A 19,914-nucleotide genomic window follows, 5' to 3' on the forward strand; every position below is an offset into this window, starting at 1 on the left:
CTTTGGGCAAGAGCACATATCTGGGCTAGAGCACTATACTGGATTTCGCCCCCTTTTCCTAGAAACCTTGGCTGGAGTAATAACTATTTGTAGCATGGTCTGAGGTCTATATTAGGTTGAAAAGCGATAATTTCGTCGACAGTTGTGGAACACAGCGAATGAGAAATAACGGTTGTAATAACAGACAGACGTGTGGCTTTGCCTAATATTTGTTTGCGGCGTATTTAAATGCACTTTCCCACATTTAATGCATTTCTCATAATAAAAAAATAAAACTACTGGGTCATCCCCAAAAAACATATATTAGAAAATGAACAATCATCCGACGTGTTTTGATGCATATTATTTACAGATATCGTACACAAACTGGAAAAATGCAATGGGCGTTCCACTACGTATCCTTTACCATATTTGATTTGTTTTTCCGCATTTGCTACTGCTGGTATGGGTTCAAAGACAAATTCGTGTTGCAAACGTCTCAGTGGTAGTTAGCCTACATTGGTAAGCTGCAGTTAATGCGTTAAAAACATTTATACACATTGTCCTCAATGCGTAATATGTGTTATGCTATAAATCACTCTGCCTTTCGACCAATAATTTGTTATCAATTGGCTTCAATCAATCACGTAAGACTCTAAAGTGTAACTTTGACTACGCTGCGGATTATTATGTCATCATAATCCAGATTATTCGCATTCAAACCTTCTTTCTACATTTAATTCTGTTAATGGAAGCTTCATTCAAACAATCTGGATTGATTTGACGTTCCAAAACAATAGCTGATGGCAAGTCTGTACAATACAAACGCTCTGACCAACGTGTGACGTCACTTGCGTCAACAGAGTTGTTTACAGGTCTAGTCACCAGGCAGCGCTGTCACGCTTTCAGCCTTCCTGATGACGTCATGAAGCGATTCCTCGGGGCCCGCGAGACGCACGTTGATCCAGACACGCGTGTACAACTAAGATCTTTGGATTGTTGACATTGGAGTTGTAGGAGGAGCCAGGAGGTGTTCATATGATAAGTGCCTATTTCAGGCATTAGAAATATTTAACAAGAAGATGACGTTTCTGTGAAATTGAGAGCGGACTTGGTTTGTCCTCGCTGTTGTACGCGATTTTTTTTCTTTGATAGCAGAAGAGAAGAAAGTGACTATGGCAGATGACACGGAATTCATGGATGAAGAAACTCTATTAACGAAACACCGAAAAGAGAAGAAGGAACTGCAAAGTAATTACTGTATCAAAGAAACATATATTGAATTAAGAAGTTCCACAGACATGAGTTTCTTCTTCTTCTTCGTCTTCTTCTGCTTTTACGGCCTCATTGGACCACTTCAGTCAATCATTTCTGGTCCTCTTCTTTGGTATTTTCCCCTTCCGAGTGGCCCAGTATCTCTTCATTCGTTCCGATGCTTTTCGTCGTTCCTTATCTGTAAATACCCTTTTCATTGTATGTCGTTTGTCAGTTTTTGGTTTAAATCTTATTTCTGTGTCCCTCAACTTCTTTAAATTTGGCGTTTTGTTCTGCAAATCATCCAGAGTTATTTCCAGTTCTTCCATATCCTCTCTTATTTCCTTAAGCCATCCTCCTTGTTGTTTCAAATTCCAGAGTTTCTCAATAATTTTCCTTGATAATCTGGTTTCTGGTGTCCTCAGAATGTGACCACAAAAAGAGATCCTTTTCTTTCGTATAGTATCAGTGATGGGCTCCAGTTCTCTGTATACCACTTCATTTGGAACTATCCGCCATTGCCCAGCTTTTTGATATTTCTTATTTATGCATGTTCTAGCAATTCTTCTCTCTACTTTTAAAATTTCGTCAATTCTGTTTTTCTGGGTGACTTTAAAAAGAGTTTCACTTCCGTATGTAACCTCTGGTTGAACCAGCGTCTTGTAATGTTTTAATTTTGTTTTAATTGATAGACATTTTTTATTATATAGACCATGTTAGTTTTTGAGCTTTTATCATTTTATTAGTTCTTGCTCGCCATGCAGGTTTCTCGTCCAATTTATGTGTTATAATTTCACCCAGGTATTTAAATTGTTTCACTATTTTAATTTCCCTATTGTCCATTGTGATGTGATCTATTACAAGTGGATCCGTTACCATTATTTCAGTCTTTTCAAATGATATCTGGAGTCCTAATTTTTGTGCTATATTTTGTAAGCTTGTTATTTGTTTCGTGGCTTCCTGAATATTATTAGCTAGTAATGCTAGGTCATCAGCAAATCCCAAGCAATTTAGGTTTATTTTATCTTTCTTAGTTCCAATTTTAATATTCATAGGATTTTCCTTGTACCATTCTCTCATTACATATTCAAGAGCACAATTGAATAGCAATGGTGATAAACAATCTCCCTGTCTCAACCCTGTTTTAATTGTAAATGGTTCAGATATTTCTCCTCTAAATTTTACTTTGGATTTGGTGTTTGTTAAGGTTAACTGTATCATTTTTATTAATTTAGGATGAAGTCCAAAATTCCTTAATATTTTCATCATTGAAGATCTATGGATGCAATCATACGCCTTTTTGAAATCTACAAAGGTTATGACTAGTTGTTTTTGCCTTCTTTTGTAGACATCCATAACTAACTTCAAGGTGATTATCTGTTCTGGGCAGCTTCTCCAGGATCTAAATCCTCCTCGATATTCTCCCAGTTCCAGTTCTAATTGATCTTTACAGCGGTTGTATAGTATTCTTGACATGATCTTATACGTGCAGTCCAAAAGGGAAATTCCTCTATAGTTGTCTGGATTTGATTTTTCTCCTTTCTTATGTAATGGATGTATTATAGCAGTAGTCCAATTTTCTGGTAATTTCTCTTCATTCCAGATTTTTACTATGCATTTGTGTAATGCTATCTTTACTGGTTCTGCTGCATATTTCCAAAGTTCAGCAAACGTTTGATCTTCTCCACTTGCTTTGTAGTTTTTGAGTTCTTTCAAAGCTCTGTAGACCTCATTAATTGTAGGTGGATTTATATTTTCTGCTGGTGTTTTAATTGGGGTTTCTGTGTTTATCTGAAGAAGTTCTGGGGGATCTTCACAATTTAGTAACTTGTTAAATGTTTCTACTAGAATTTTTGTATTTTTACTATTGCTATGGGCTAGGTTATTATCTTTATCTTTTAACATTAATGTTGGAGAATCATATCTTTGTAATTGTCTGCCAAATATTTTGTAATAGTCTCTTGAGTTTGTTTTTTCACTATTTGTTTCTATCATTAGAAGTATATCTTTTTGGTACTGACGTTTAACTCTCCTTATTATTTTTTGTGTTGTCTTCCTTTGTTTTGTGAGTTCCAAATATGATTTTTCTGTTTTTTCATTTTGATGCCTTAACCAGGCTTGGTGTCGATCCAACACTGCTTCATCACATTCATCGTTCCACCACTGGTGTTTTTTCCTTGGATTTATAGGGGCAACTTGTTCAGCTATTTGTTTCAATTTGGGAATTATTTCTTCCAGATCATCTGTTATTTTTATATCCCTGGTTTGTGCTTCATAATCCTCATTTTGTATCAGTTTATGAGGGTCATAGGTTCTCTTCTTCTTCTGGTGGAATTTTTTCTTTGCTAATGGGGTTAATTTAATTTTAATTTTTATCATGTAATGATCTGATCCGGTATCTGTCCCTCTCAGTACTTTCACATTGTAAATTTCCTTGTGGTAATTCTTATCCATGCAGACATGGTCCAGTTGCCATTCTCCTTTTTTCCAGTCTGGATGTTTCCAAGTTTTTAGTTTACTTGGTCTTCTCTTAAAATACATCGACTTTGAGATCATGTCATGGTTTCTGCAAAATTCCACTAGTCTTATGCCATTTTTGTTTGTTCTTCTTTGTGCTGTCCATTTCCCTATTATGTCTCTATATCTCTTTTCCCTTCCTAACTGGGCATTGAAGTCTCCAATTAAAATTTTGATGTGATTTTTATTAATGTTATTCGTCGTTCGATCTAAGAGCTCCCAAAATTTTTCTACCTCTTCTCTGTGTTCTTTTTTATTATTTTTATCATTTGTCGGGGCATGGGCATTTATTATTGTGTACATTTTATTTGCAGCTTTTAGAGTTAATGTTGAGAGCCTGGGAGATTGTGCTTTAAATTCTATTATGGACTCTATTATTTTCAGACTCACCACGAATCCTGTTCCAAATTGTGGACACTGTTTCATGACTCTTTTCCCTGGTATTCCCTTATAAATCCTATATCCTTGTGATTCTGTCGGCTCCTGATCAGTATTTCTCATTTCTTGAAGTCCGGTTATGAGAATCCCCGTGCGATCCATTTCATCCGTCAGAATTTTGAGATTGCCTGGTTGTATGAGGGAATTTATATTGTGTGTCGCAATGTAGTTTATTTGTCCTGTCTTAAGTTTTGGTCATCTGTCCGTTTTGGGTATTTTCAGATGCTCCGACTCATCCAAGTTATCTTTCAGGTGACTGCCCACCGTATCCGAGTGCAGTCTTCCTTGGTTATTGCCAAGCGGTGGATTATTCCTTGAAAGATTTCCTTCCATGTTTGACTTTCAAAGGTAGTCAACCTTGTATGGAGCAAGCTCCGAGTTACAACTACGGTTGTTAGCCGTAGAGGTTGTTTAGTGTTTGGTCCGCGAGAGCTATTTTATTTCGCTCAAGTCCGCCGGTAAACCGGTGAGGACCCCCCTATCCGCCACCTGGGACGTGCCACATCGGAGTATCACCTCTCCGCCTGCTACGACACCGTAGTAGGTTCGTGGCGTTGAGTTTATAGTGTAATTTTTTGCATGTCCCTGGAAAGCTCACTCTTGGATAAAATTCGGGATAGATTCTTTAATTAACCAAGGTGCCCGCACATCATATGATCAGATTTTTATTAACTATGAACGAACAGCATATCCATGACTACAAGTTTTAAATTAGGACCTTGTGACTTGGATATGGCACACATTCCAGATCTTTGACATGAGTTGAATCAAACGCATATTGATAGCTAAGGATACTTAAGATAATTTGGTTTGTTTGTTTTATTTTGTGCTGTTGGGCATTTGTCATTGGCATAATATCAGAGCATGTCGTATAAGGTCAAAATGATGTCAACCTGAAGATTGATTTTGTTTATTTTACCTAGGTGTGGTGTTATTGCATTCCTCCAACGTTTGAAGTAACTTTCCAGACAGTTACAGGGGGACTTGCATTTTAACATAGATAGCGAACCACAGTGAGAGCTGGCATTTAGTACTCGACAGATTCAAATGTCATGGGGATACTGTAGCACATGTGACATTGTTGTAACTGGTAACACCCTGTGTGTTCTAACCCTTTGTGTGTGTCACACCATTTGGTACATTCATTCAACAGAAAAACGTCATGCAGTTCTGTTATCTAGGAAAGGAACGGGAATTAGGAGCCCTTTTGTAGGGTACCAATGCAAATTGGGTTGGAAGGAGATCAGTTCACGAGAATGGTAAAATGGAAATGAGCGTTTGGCATCATTGGCCAGGAGGCCCCTTACGGGGCAGATCCAGCCGCCTTGGTGCAGATCTTATTACATTCGACGCCACATTGGGTGATCTGCGTACCGCATGGGGATGAAATGATGATGAAGACAACACAACCACCAGTCCCTGAGCGGAGAAAATCCCTGACCTAGCTGGAAATCGAACCTGGGCCCGTAGGACGGCAATCCATCACGCTGACCAGTCAGCTATCTGGGCGAACGGTGACACCTAGCATGCCTACAAAGCAGATCGTGTGGTTTAATGTTCTACCACCCTGGTCAATATTGTGAATGACGTGATCCATAACACAAGCAAATTATTGACTAATGATGTTGTGGCTCCTTTCATTCACTCTGGTTAGATTAGCGTTTTCTGATACGCTGTCAATCAGTTCATGAATTTCTATTGTAGTGAATGGTCTTTATGGTATATTACACTCAGCATATCACATTATAATTGATCATTGCTCTCTTGTGGACAGTATTCCAGTTTTGAGGTTACAATGCCATTATTTTCTCTCAGTAGGAGATAAGCAGTATACTTTTAAAGTTTTACAGTATTTTTCCTTCCCCCCCCCCCCCCCCCCCCCCCCCCCCCCCCCCCCGCGTTTATACTTTTTACTTTTTTATGTCATTGTTGTACACACAACTTTTTAATAAAATTATATAGAAGCAATCACAATTCTGGGTAATATTGACAATGTTTCAGCCTTTTTTTTTAACTAGATATTTTACTATGTAGGGCTATTGATATACCTTTTCTGCTGGTATAATTACAAAATCTGTTTTCTTTTTTCCAGGTAAAATTCAAGCACTTAAGAAGACAGCAACGAAAGGTGACAAGAAGAAGAAGAAAGAAGTTATGGAGGAAATTGCTGCACTAGAGATGGAATTAGAGAAAAAACAGAATGAGGAATTGGATAAACTAAAAGGAGTTACGGAGGTTAAGAATGTGCTAATGTTCAACTTTTCACCCAACACATGTTCAACTCACGTAACAGTGGCTTATTTATTTTCATAGGTTAATGGGGTGTCAACAGATATGGAAAAGTTGCATTTAGATGAAAAACAACCTGAAGAAAAAGTAATGGAAGAGGAGGAGGAGGAAGAAGAAAATTGTGGTGGACCACATCTGCAGAAACGTATAACAAAAGCACAAAAAAGGAGAGAGAAAAAAGCAACAAAAGAGAAGGAAAGAGAGAGATTAATAGCAATACAGGAGACAGAAAATATACAGGGAGCTAGAAACATAGAAATGCAGAAGATAAAACAAATTCTGAAAGAGAAGAAATTGATGTTACATGAAATACCGTCTGATGGCAACTGGTAAGTACTACTGTAACGTCTTCATGCAAAATATTGAAGGCATACCCCTTCTCACATAATTTGATTAACATGGAGATTGGTGAGACTGCTTTACTGATTATCTATTTGTAACTATCTTTGGAAGCATGGCACAACACAGGGTACTTCTTTATAATATTTTTGACTGTATGCAAGCCTTTTTTTTTGGGGGGGGGGGAATCAGAATGCAAACTCCCATCTGACTTTTTTAAAAAAACTGGGGTCAATGCCAAGATAATTCCTTGTGAAAAATACATGGCCAACTTCACCAACCTTGCTCTATTGTATCGCACTCAGTCCCTGAAGACTTTATCAGCAGTAGACCTATGTTACACATCATTTTTTTTTCCCCCTCACTAGCTATTATAAAAGCCTGGTTTTGCTTCAATATTTTCAACTAGTGGTCCTACACCAATGGCTAGTATTGTGATCAATGAGAGCTTCTAAAAAGAGGAGAATTATGGTATGGTATAAACTTTTTTTATTGTTTATAGTGGTAATGCTGTTTGTCAAAAGGAATTGGAAATTTACAGTTTATGAGGGCTAAGACTGACAGCACTATTAAGTTTCACCTACTTTGCTCATGTAGTTATTAGGAAATGCAGTAGCATTGCTGCAAGTACTGATGGACGTAGCTTCCATGCACTGCTTAGCAACTCTCTTGAAAACACTCAGTAGTTCCTCAGAAATCAAGACTTCTCCACACAGTGGTGCAGATTTTCTGCTTTATTGTCCATGACAGTATACCTTATAATTATTGGCAGGAAAAATAGTTTTATTATATTACAGTTTTTGCATTTTATATTTTGCCGTCTTAAGTGTTAATTTTTTGCAAATTTTGGTGTTATTTTTTGACAGCTTATGTTTCAAGTATGTTCTATATTCTTGTCTTATTTTATTATTCTTCAGTGTTACGTTGAAATTTATCAGTTACATTACATTTATGACATCACAAATCACATTTATTTCCATTTTTGGGAAAAAGAAATGCACATTCAACCTACAAAGTCTAATCAGTGGAACAAATATAACTCCACATCCAGTCACTGTTGAAAGCTTTTCAAAACAACACATTGTTGTAATTTCTAATTTCTCTTTTGAGACCTGATGCTGCTGGTCCATCAACACTTTGCTTCACTGTAGTGTGAAAACAAATCCCTGGAGTCAATATTTTAACATGGAATATCAACTGCCTTCATTAAAACAGGAGCCATTTGATAATGTGTGTTTTTTCCTGCTAGCATGGAAAGTTGCTTTTCACAAAATTGTGGAGCGATTTATATCCCTACCCTGCCAGGTATACATAACAGCCTCTTTGCCATGTCAGCAGGATCAGCTGAAAATTGCAATGTGGCATGTTGGCTGTGGCTTGTGATGTAACTGTCTTGTGTTGTGTGATGTCATTGTGGAGTCTTTAAAATGAATTGTTAGCAGAGGGCATGTTGGAATATATTGTGATAGTGTGGGATGTTTGTATTTTTAATATGTTTGTTAGTGTGCCATTGTACGTAATGCTTTGTGTTACTTAGTGTTTTCAGAGTTTGCTTTTTCTGGCGTATCAGTGAGTTATGTTAATATCATTAATTGGTTACTGATTTCTTTTCAGTTTTGGGAGTTATTAGTGCATAAATTTACTAATCATTATGTGGAAAGTTTTGGAAAAGCAGCCCTCCAATCAGTGAAGAAAAACCCTCATGTTGTGTGATACTTTCATTACACGACCTCATAGGGAAAAAGAACCCTTTGAATTTCTAAATCTCGTAAATAATAATTCTAATATAAAGTTCACTATGGAAAAAGAGGAGAGAGGTCAAATTTCATTTTTGGAGTAGAAAACCTAATGAAACTTAAGGACACAAACTATAGGAGGCCCACTCCTGTGGACAGATACCTTCACAGAAATTCCAATCATCATTCCAAGCAGAAAAGAGGAATGATCTTAACATTGATGAACCAGGCTAAAAGATTCTATGACTCACTGTGCTTCGAAGATGAGCTCGATCATTTAAGACTGGCCTTCAGAACAAGTGGCTTCTCTGACAGAGATAAATAGAGCACTACCTCTTAAAAGCTTTATTGCTTCTAATATAAAAAGAACCAACTGAACAGAAATTTTCCTTCCGTTTGTGAAAGCTGACACAAATCACATCAGGAAACTACTCAGAAAACGCAGTATGTCAACAAGAGGTGTGTGTGAATATTTGAATGCTGCAAAGGACCCATGCCTGCCACTTGCCATAGTGATAGTATATAAAATACCTTGCACTTGTGGCCAAATGTACATAGTAGTAGTAGTAGTAGTAGTAGTAGTAGCAGTAGCAGCAGTATGGTATTCTGCCTTATGGCAGGTCTTGTAATGGGTTAAGCCTCATTCACTTTTGTCTGTCCATAGCCAGTCTTTTCATTTCTGAATGCACTATATGGCGCGGAGACCTGGACATTGAGGAAGGAAGATGAAAGAAGATCGGAGGCTCTAGAGATGTGGATTGGAGAAGAATGGAAAAAGTGAAATGGGAAAACCGAGTAAGTAATGAAGAAGTATTAAGAAGAGTTGGAGAAGAAAGAAACATGCTGAAAGTCATCAGAAAGAGAAAACGGAACTGGATTGGACATTGTTTGAGGAGGGACTGTTTAGTGAAGGAAGGAATGGTGGAGGGAAAAGGGGAAGAGGAAAAAGAAGATATCAAATGCTGGACAATATCAAAGGAGGCAAATGTACATAGGAACTAAAAATAAAAAAATATGCATTGCACCCACCTTAACAAACATGAGCAGTTGTCTCCTGGGCAAGACTGATAAATTAGCACTAGCATAGTGCACACTAAGACTGGTATACCATAAATATATCTCTCTGACACTGCTTTTAGCAGGATTTAATAATTGTTATGCAAGGATGTGCAGACACCATAAAAATTCAAAAGCACAGAAACGATTTCTACAAAAAAGAAGAGTAATTAAGTTGTGAGCCTTAGTGCTAATAATTGTACTGAATTAATCATCGTTGACCGATCTGTTTGAATATTCGTAGGTTTGAACACACTGTGCATTATGTTCCTTAAGCACTGGAATTCCTTGCTGGGAACTGTAGTAAATAGCTTGGTGATACACAATCTACTCAAAAGGCAAAACATATCCTTCAGTTCAAAACTATTTAATGCTAGTTTGGAAAAAATACGCAACAGAACTCCATAAAATCTCAATGATGGCTTGGAGTTAATTTACCATCGATCTCGGCACCTCAGGCAGTTGGCGCAGGAAGGCGTGTGACAGCTGCATCATAATGGTAATTAACACATACCGCGTGTACACAACACAACTCACACTGCATTGAGAGAAATGTGGTTCATTCACTACATCAGCCCCTAGGGGGAAGCGGAGTACCATCCTAATAGCATTATGGGGAGTGTACTCTCCATCCAGATCTTGGCACGTCAACAGCAGTTCTGCAACAGATGGTAGTGATCTTGGTGCTGGTGCTGGTATAGATGGGTTTGGTCACTGAGCGTGAAGTGGTCACTCATTCTGTGGAACATACACTGTTTTTACTCTCAATCAACCAGTGTCTCTTTCGCTGTAACATCTTGTGGAGGCCAGTGTCTTGTGACGACCTGATTCTGGTTATGTGGAGCATGATGTGAGTGCATGTCTGTAATGCTTGATGCACGCAGGTGATACGGGTGCCATCCCTTGAGACTTGGTGTGGGCTGAGTCGGATTACATGTTATCTCAGTTTTAGTATGAAGTTGCTGGTATTGGTACGTAATGATTGTGATGGGTTTGTGCTTCTACAAACTCTCCAGGTAGGAGCAAGGCTTTGGCTTGAACTAGTTTTATACCTGAAGTGTCTAAATCGGGTTTATATGTCGTTGGAGGCCCAGCAATATTGTTGGTGCTGACATCCAATCTGAACGCCTTGAGTGAACAATGCCAGTGCTCAATCTTACTGTTGCTGACTGAGTAGTAATTGATGGCCTTGTGATGCACTGTAGCTGAGAACATTGTTAGCTGGGAGAACATGTCCAATTCGGATGTGCAAATTGCGTATTTGACATTAGAAGTTCCCAGCTGGTGAGCGTATGTGGTGGTTGATCTTACTCCATTGACATTCATCATGGTGTGGGTCCATTTCCAATGTTCTTTTTCTATACTCAGCCACACAAATTGGTGAGAGAGTAGGCAAACTGTTGACCTGATGCCCGGATGCCTTAAGTTGAGCAGGTTGTCAAAGGTGGGCATGCAAAGCAGTACCAGTAAGAATGACCTTGATTTACCAGTTGAGAAGTCATAGTATATTTTTGTGCCTGTACATCCACTAATTTCAACTTCAACACTGTCGATTAGTCATTGAGACGTGTCAGAGCTCTTGGTCAGATTTCTGTGCCCCAGCTAGCGAGGTGAAATCCATGGTGTTGGAACTGTTTGAAATGCTATAGATGTGAGACAGATGTACACCATGTTGTAAATACCTTATACATGCATAATGTCTGCACTGATTTGTGCTATGTATAAAGAGTTGGAAGTGTTGGCAAGGTCAGCAGTTGTTATTTTGCCAAAATGTGTACATCACTGGCTTGTGGTCAATAAAAATTGTGAACACCGTTGATTCCAGTTGTGGGTGGAAGTATTTTATCATCTGAAATATTGTAAGGGAAGCTCTCCAGTTCTGCTGAAATGTTGAGAGTGTATGGGAGTAGAAAGCCAAAGGTTCTGCACTTTGCTGCATCAAAAGCCAAAAATGACGTCAATCCAGTGGATTGGTAAAGTCCCATTGATTTTCAGGCCGCCGAGTGCTGTGATAGGTTCTTGTAATACTGCTTAGTGTGGTAAATATCGGCAGCAGAAATTTAAAATTCTGAGAAAAAGCCTTAACTCCCAAGCAATAAGTGGGCGTGAAATCTACAGAATGGTGTGTACTTTCCCAGGCACAGGAAGTGTGCCTTCAGATGATATTCTGTGTCCTAAAAAGTCGGTTTGTGGCTGTCCAAAAATACACTTGGCTGTTTTTAGCACTATGCTGTATTTATTTAGCAGTGCCAGAACCTGTATCACATATTGCTCATCTTGTTCCATGGTTGACAAGAAGATGGGGTATCATTTAAATATGAGAAACAGAAGGGTGGTCCTTGCAGTACCGCATCTATAAATTGCTGCCAAGTTCATGTGGCCTTTTGCGTCTGGAGCATCATATACAGACACTCAAACAAACAAAATAGAGTAATGATTGCCGTATTCGGGGAACATCTTCCTCTGCTGTGGATCTCTGAGTATGCAACACAGTAGCACAGTCCAGCACACCAAAAATTGTCAGGCCACGTAATCCATAGTTGTAGGAACAGAATACCAATTTGAGCATTTAGGGCTTGGTAATCTCCACACTAATGTCTTGCATCCTTTTTCTGATGTAAAGGGGAGGACCTCAGACTACAGGGTGGAAGCATAATTCCCTCTCTCTGCATGACGTCAAATTCTGCTTTGACAATCGCAAATTGATCTGGAGCCAAATGTCGTGGTTGACAGGACACTGACAGGCCATTTGTGGTCTTGATAAGACAAACACTGTCATGATATACCTCTTTTGGTGCTCCTGGAGGTCGTCAAACCTGGGAACTGTTATAGTAGTCACGCATACTCTGCTCTGCAGAGACAGAAGCCAGACATCGCCATGCTGTTTATACCTTCAACCAATCACACTCTTGTCACATCCAGTAGCGAGTGGTAATATGCTGACAGATGAGCATTGATGATGGGCTGAGTGATGTCCACAATTGTGAAATCCCATATGAAAGTATGGTGTAGCTCCTGGTCTAGTTACTTCCATTGGATGCTGCAGGGCGGTATTGAAGTTGTTCATGGCAAACAGGCAGAAGAGTGTTGCTGGCCTACAACAATGTAGCCGTCTCTGAGGAAGGATGCACAAGTTTGATTTGGTATCCAACGAGATATTTGTAGCCTGACTTCTGGTCACTGAAAAAAGGCACTGTTAGGTACACACAGGGCGATGTGCGCTTGTGTGCCTGGTCCCCAAATCTCCTGTACTACCAGCAATCAGTGTGATAATCTTGTCCATATGTCGACAAAGTAGCAGAGGAACGATTTCCAGATCTCCTGTGTACTGGCATCTGTTGATGCTGCTGTCTTGCTGGGATGGTAACTCATTGATCCTCTTTGTAAGGGCCTCAATGTTAGCCACTAGATTGTTGTAATCTGCTCTTGTGACCAGTGTTGACACTAGGCTGTGACACATTGCAATTGATGCACTAGTTGAGGCAGATAATGTTATTGAAGGAACTGGATTACTCTGTGTCGTCAATGTGCTACGTAGTGACCAACATACTAATCTGGGCATAGCGTCCACAATTCTGTCTGCAACCTGATCCTGAGCCATCTCCGTCTTTGACGCTATTATGGCTTTCAGTGGCGGCAGCAGACAACTATTCCACAACGTGTGCAGCAGGTTGTCTGCCATTGTCACAGAGTCCACCTCAGTATGCAAATGCCATAAAAATTGGAAGGTTTCTGGTCCCCTATATCTTCCTTTGTTAACGCTTTCTAGAGACTTTCCTCCTGTGATGCAGAAACCTGTCAGATCAAGTCTGCTTTTAGTTTTTCATTATTGTTTTTGAAAAATGTGTTTACAGTGAATAGTGTTGGACGTGTAAGATATCAGCGGAAATGGCAGAAGGAAACAAGACTAAACACTAAAATGGCTTCACATATTGTCATTGTGTGAAACAAAACCAGCAACCAGGATGCAGTAAGACATTTTATTATTGACCGGTTTTGACCAGTATGTCTGGCCTTCCTCAGAATAACAACCTGTGTTGAAATTTGTAGCCGGTAGTCCAAACCTGAGAGCTGCAATTTGCGAACAGCACGTGATGCCTAGTGCTTTATTCATTTGCTTCCAAGGTCTACTAAATGGTGGCACTAGCATGTAGTACCTTCTATTTTAAAATGTTTTGAGATGTAGCAGTGCTTTAACTTTTGTTTTTATTGTTTAAGCCACATTTGCACATGTTGTTTTAGGTTTGTAATAACATTTGTGCAAATTCGTATAAGATACATAATGTAAAATTTTTTAATAACATCTTATGGGCAAAATGTTCGTAGTGGTACTAAGTGACAAGTTGTGTAGCTACTAGTGTTGTAAAGGAATGCATGGTATGTTTCAGATTATACAGGAGAAGTTGTTAAGGTTTTTCTGGATGTTCAGCGTTTTTATTCTCTTACCCTCCATTTTATTTTTTCATTTTGTTGTGTTAAATATTCTTATTCCCATCTTTAAGCAGCACAAAGTGCGCACTTTGACAAGACATAGCCCTATGCAAATTCACTTGCACATAGGCGTCTTTCTTTCATTGAAGCCTCTATGCTTCTTTTAGCCTTTTGTCTTTTAATTCAATGGGTGTAATGACACACAAAAAATTAATGACTACAATTTTTACACAGGTTGTTATTCTGAGGAAGGCCAGAAGTACTGGTCAAAACCAATCAATCATAAAGTGACATAGTGCATCGTTGCTGGTTTTGTTTTAAATTTACCACACACAATCAAAAGGAACTGTTTGGACAACATGAATAAAGTTTATATGTTGTTTACATTTGCTTGTGTGAGAAAGGTGCCACAGACTTTCCATTCCATGCCAGGTTGGACGAATTTCCATGGTGCAGAGAACATTGTTGTTGGATTTTATGAGAAAACATTCCACACTAGCAATTCACAGGATCTGATGATGGATTGAAAGAAAAACAGTGACTTCTAAAATTTCCTGGCCACTGAGAATGCACGTTTCCATGTGCGTATAATAACATTTATGAACTCGCTTTCTACTCTTAACGTATGCCAGTGACTCTTCAGTAAAACCTAATTACTAAAACCAAAACTAAAAATCACCTAATATTTCAAGAATAACAGATCATTTGCGCAATCAAAGCAGACCAAACCAAATAAATGGCCTTACCAACACCTCACCATCTCTCAGTACAATTTATGAGCAATGAGAAATCAGCAGGCAAATGGATCATTAAGGGGCCTCAGTAGCATGCAAAACAGCTACCGAACTGAAAATCATGTCACTGCCTAGGCTAACCTATGGAAGCGAACGGTATAGATGGTACAGGATAGGGTTACAGATTTAGTTGAGATCACCATTGTTATCATACTGAGTTAGTCGTCATTGACCAATCTGGCTAGCCTGAGGTGCATGGAAATGAGTATTCATGAGTGTGAACTGTCTTTTCGTTACATTCCTTATGGACTGGAATTCTTTGCCAGAGACTATAGTAAATAGTTTGGTGATATGAAATCTATTCAAAAGACAAAACTTGTCCATCTCTAAACCATGTAGTGGCAGTTTGGAAAGAAAACACAACAGAACATACATCTCAATATAAAAACTCCATCACAGCTCGGAGCAATTTGTCATTGATTTCAACGCCCGTGGCGGCTGGCGAAGAAAGCCATGTGACAGCTTCATTGTGATGGTAATTAACATGTGCACACACACAACACAGCTGACGCTCCTCTATACTGCAAATTCCACAGCATACATCAGTGCGACTCTGTGATCTTGGGTAGCAATCTGGTGATGTACTGAACTGACCATTGTGTGGATGCATATAAACAGTTTGGCTTGCTGAGCCCGTTGGAGTCATTAACAACTTACTGATTTGTTAAAGCATTGGAAGACAGTGTGTTAGACAGAGAGCTGTGCCTTGAACCACAGCCTAATGCTCATTACACAAATATCAGTTGATGAAAGTTGCTGCCCTTCTAACCAGGGACGAGTACTTGTGGCAGTGCCATAGTAGCAATATTTGGAGGTATGTCAGTTTGGATTCCTGGTTCGGGTTAGCCATGTGGAGTATTGTTATGTTAACTTATTTTTGGTGTATTGTTATTTTATTTGGTTTTGTTCCCATGAAACAAGTGTCAGTGATAGATGTTTGTTTGATTGATTTTCTTTTAGCTGTGAGGTGTGTTTGGAGTTCCTAAACTGTAGAGTGGACTTTGAGGGGAGTAGGGCTAGAGAATGACGAGTCTGCATTGAGGAAGGCTTAAGTGTGGGAAGTGTGATTGTCCAGTGGGAACATGGGAGTGAGTAGTGGGGGTGAGGTGAGGTGGTGGTTGTTGTTCCCAGAGGTGAGAATTCTCATGTGGTTTTTAGGGTGGTGGGGAGGAGCACAAAACAATTTTTGCTTTAGTTAATTGAAGAGTGTATTGTAGAGGGTTTGACTAGTGTTGTAGATTCTTGTTCTTCAAACTGGGAGATAAGACAGGGGATATTGACATTTATAGGTGAACCATAGTGTAGGGTTTTAAGATTATGCAATGATGGCTTGTACCAATACTATAGAGGGTTATTGTGGGGCTGTGAAGTCTGTTGTAGGGTAAGGGAAGTGGTGCCCTTCTGCTCTATAGTATCATCTTAATGAGTGTTGTTGGAGGAAGAGTTTACCAGAAAGTTGTCCTTTTCAGTGTCTTTTGAAGCTTGTTGGGGAAATGCACAGGCTGAATGTTGTTGGTTAACTTCATGGGGGAGGGGGATTGTTTGATGTGGTTTAAGGTATTGTGGTAGGGAGAAATTAGATTTGTCTTAGGATATTCTGTATTTGTTTTATATTTACAAAGGTATGAATTTGATTTTTATTGTAAGAAATGTAGCAGGTTTGTTGATGTATGTAATTTTGAGATATGGGTAGCTAATGAGAATACCTAGTTCTACTAGTTGTGGTTTGTTGGTGTGAGGGCTATGCACAAAGTACATTACGTTTTGGAATTAAAAATAAATAAAGTATTGGAAATTTTTTTTTATTATATACAGATGAAAGGCACACTTAAATACTACTTTTCTACATAGTTGCCATTTAAATTAAGGCACTTATCGTAGCGATGGACGAGCTTGGAAATTCCTTCGTCGTAAAATTTGGTCGCCTGCGTCTTCAACCACGTGGTTACCTCTTCTTGAAGCTGTGCATCGTCATCAAAATGCTGCATAGCCAACCACTTCTTCATTGCTGGGAATAAGTGGAAGTCGTTCGGTGCCAGGTCGGGACTGTATGGTGGATGAGGAAACAACTCCCATTTAAAAGATTTGAGAACTTCACGAGTGGCATTTGCCGTGTGGGCCCGGGCGTTGTCGTGAATCAGCAAGATCTTTGAGCCCAACTTTCCCCTGCGCTTGTTTTGTATTGCTCTTCTGAGGTTGTGCAGAGTTTGGCAATACCTTTGAGAGTTTATTGTAGTGCCTCTTTCCAGGAAATCCACAAAAATCACACCTTTTCTGTCCCAAGAGACAGTCCCCATCACCTTCCTTGCTGACATTGTCTGCATGCATTTCTTGGGTTTTTGGGGGGAATTTGTGTGCCCCCACTGCATTGACTGCAATTTTGTCTCGCAGTTCACATGCTTAACCCATGTTTCGTCACCAGTAACGATGCGATCGAGTAATGAGTCGCCATCTTTCTCGTAAGCGTCCAAAAACTTTAACGTTGCAGCCATTGGCTGATTTTTGTGAATCTCTGTCAAGATTTTTGGTATCCATCTTGCACAAAACTTGTGGTAATCAAGCTTTTCGGTAATGATTTCGTGCAACAAACTTCGTGAAATTTGTGGAAAACTCATAGAGTGTTCCGTTATTGTGAAATTACCGTTTTCACGGACCGCGGCATCGACTTTTTCGACAAGTTCGGCAGTCACTATGCTGGGTCTTTCACTTCGCTCTTCGTCGTGAACGTTAGTTCGGCCATTTTTAAATTTTATGACCCATTGACGCACTCCACTTTCAGTGATTATGTTGTCCCCATACACTTCACAAAGCTGCCGATAGATTTCTATCGGTGTACAGTTTTTTGCAGTCAGAAACCTTATTACAGCACACACTTCACACTTCGCGGCATTCTCAATTAACGCTGACACTTCAAACTGTCACAGTAACTCAACGGAGTACAGCACGAACCTCTCACTAGCATGGCAGGATGCCGACTGAGCGGCTGAATGCCATGACACTAAGACGGCCGCGCTAGCCCCGCCCCTAACGGACACAAATGAAAACATAATGTACTTTGTGGATAGCGCTCATATAACTGTTGGATACATCCTTGATTTACTATTAATACTTCTACTTGAGTAGTTCCAAATGCTCCAGGTAACCTCGAAAACACTTCACTTCATGTATCTGAGGAGTGCTTTGTTCTGCGGATCCATCAATATAAGAGTAATTAGGTTAGTTACAATTTTGCAGGTCTTCTCAGCACTTTACTAAGATGAAATGAAAAGATTCTTCTCTACTCTAAATAAACATTTAAAATATCTTGATATGATTCCTGCCAATAGAAATTCCTTCTAATTTTAGAATAGGATCCTGAAGTAAGAAATGTCCCATCTTCAGCAGCAAGAAAATTATATGTCAGTTTATTACTGCTACAACAGTGAGAAAGCATCATTCTATTTTGCACTCATTATGATCTTAGAATATTTTGTGTGTGCGAGAACCTCTATTAAAAATTGCTTAACCTCAAAATTTGTTGATCGAGTAAAACAGTTGTTGGCAAGCAACTCTGAGGCACTTGTTGCACCTCAGCCATATTAGGCTTGCCCACGTACACAGGGCCTGCAAATGTCAAAGGTTATTTCTCTACACCGTCATGAGAATTTCATTGAACTGGCTTGACCAATCCTTTTAAAATATCTGTTGGCTACGGTGGACTTGCAGTAGGTGTTAACATTCAGTTAATAATGGGTTACAAATAGGATAGTCCTCCCAATGAGCTTTCAAATAAAATAGAATTAAATTAAACAAAGAATAACACTTCAGTATGTAGTAGTTGGTTAGTGGATATTAGGCAAGAATAAGTGACTTTGATAAAGGTTCCCCATTTGTTATGTACAAAATATTTAAAGGAATAATAGGCAAAATAAGGTATGAAAAGGCTATGTAATGTCAAGCTTCTGCTTGAGACTGCTGCTGCTCAGTAGGCAAAGAAAAAAAGAAAGAAAAGAAAAAAATAATAGGAGAGAAACTGGGTGAAAGGAAACAGCATGACTGTCATATTTTTTACTTTATGAACAGCAATAGTAGCTCAGTTTTGATCGTCACCATCCATTTTAGTCAACACAAAATCGTATTTAGTACCACACAGAACTGTGGGGCCACAGAATAATTGTAGAGAGATAGCTGTCAGTGTAGCAATATTATAGTCAACCTCAACATTGTCTGTAGGAAGCCACCTATAAACATGATAAACAGAATAGTGTGGCTGTATCTTGCTGTAGCAATATACATAACACTGAGATGGCACCTGCTGCTTGCCATTTATATAACAATCACGCCACCTAATAATATGCGAAAGTGCACCAGTAACGCTAGTAGGAGGCTCCCCTATTAGAATTCAGACACAACAACGGTTCACACAACAGCTGGACTACCTATTAAGCACTTAGAGAAAGGCCCACAGACACAAAATAATGTGTAGAGGACCCATGGTGGCTGCAAAAAGATTAAATTGTGTCTTGGCAAATATGATAACTCCATAACTTTTTATCTAAATATAAGGGACACTTGAATGAAAATGAAAGAGAAGGAAAAAAGTAAGTAAACTGTTTATTATTCTAAAAGTAATCACCATAGGTGTTAATACATTTATCGCACTGTGGAACAAGATGGTCAGTGCCTTTGTGGAAGAATGTTTGTGGTTGCCTGCGGAACCATGACTGTTCTGAGGGGGGTGCACCTCTTCATCCGAAGCCAATCGGTGGCCACAAATGTGTATGTCTTTAGGGCTCCAAAAATGTGGAAATCACTTGGGGAATTATCGGTATTGTCTAGAGTATGTTTAAGCGCTGTCTAGTAAAATGTCTGCAGCATAGTCGGACAATGTTGGCAACATTTGGGCTGCCCACATTTTGGCTTTTTTTCCCACAGTGGTATAAATGCATTAAGAGTTATAATGATTACTTTTGAAATAATGATTAGTTTACTTACTTTTTTTCATATCTCTCATTTTCATTTGACTATTCTATCTTCTGTGTACACCATCAGGGCTTAATTTATGACTACACCTAGAGCAAATATGCAACAGTTTATCAGCA

General features: G+C 39.1%; 1 protein-coding gene across 2 annotated transcripts in view; it reads left to right on the forward strand.

Moving 5' to 3' along the window:
- The first annotated feature begins 954 nt into the window (after window positions 1-954).
- Window positions 955-19,914, forward strand: part of LOC126457354 (deubiquitinase OTUD6B) — a 50,475-nt gene continuing 31,515 nt past the window's right edge. Inside the window, exons 1-3 of one of the 2 annotated variants that reach the window (XM_050093586.1) lie at window positions 955-1,230; window positions 6,281-6,423; window positions 6,502-6,806. In XM_050093586.1, the coding sequence (XP_049949543.1) occupies window positions 1,155-1,230; window positions 6,281-6,423; window positions 6,502-6,806 (524 nt within the window). In that variant the 5' untranslated portion in view covers window positions 955-1,154. The remainder of the gene's footprint in view (window positions 1,231-6,280; window positions 6,424-6,501; window positions 6,807-19,914) is intronic. The other variant, XM_050093585.1, reaches the window with a different exon arrangement.

This window comes from Schistocerca serialis, chromosome 2 (genome assembly GCF_023864345.2).
Source record: "Schistocerca serialis cubense isolate TAMUIC-IGC-003099 chromosome 2, iqSchSeri2.2, whole genome shotgun sequence".
Classification (NCBI taxonomy): domain Eukaryota; kingdom Metazoa; phylum Arthropoda; class Insecta; order Orthoptera; family Acrididae; genus Schistocerca; species Schistocerca serialis.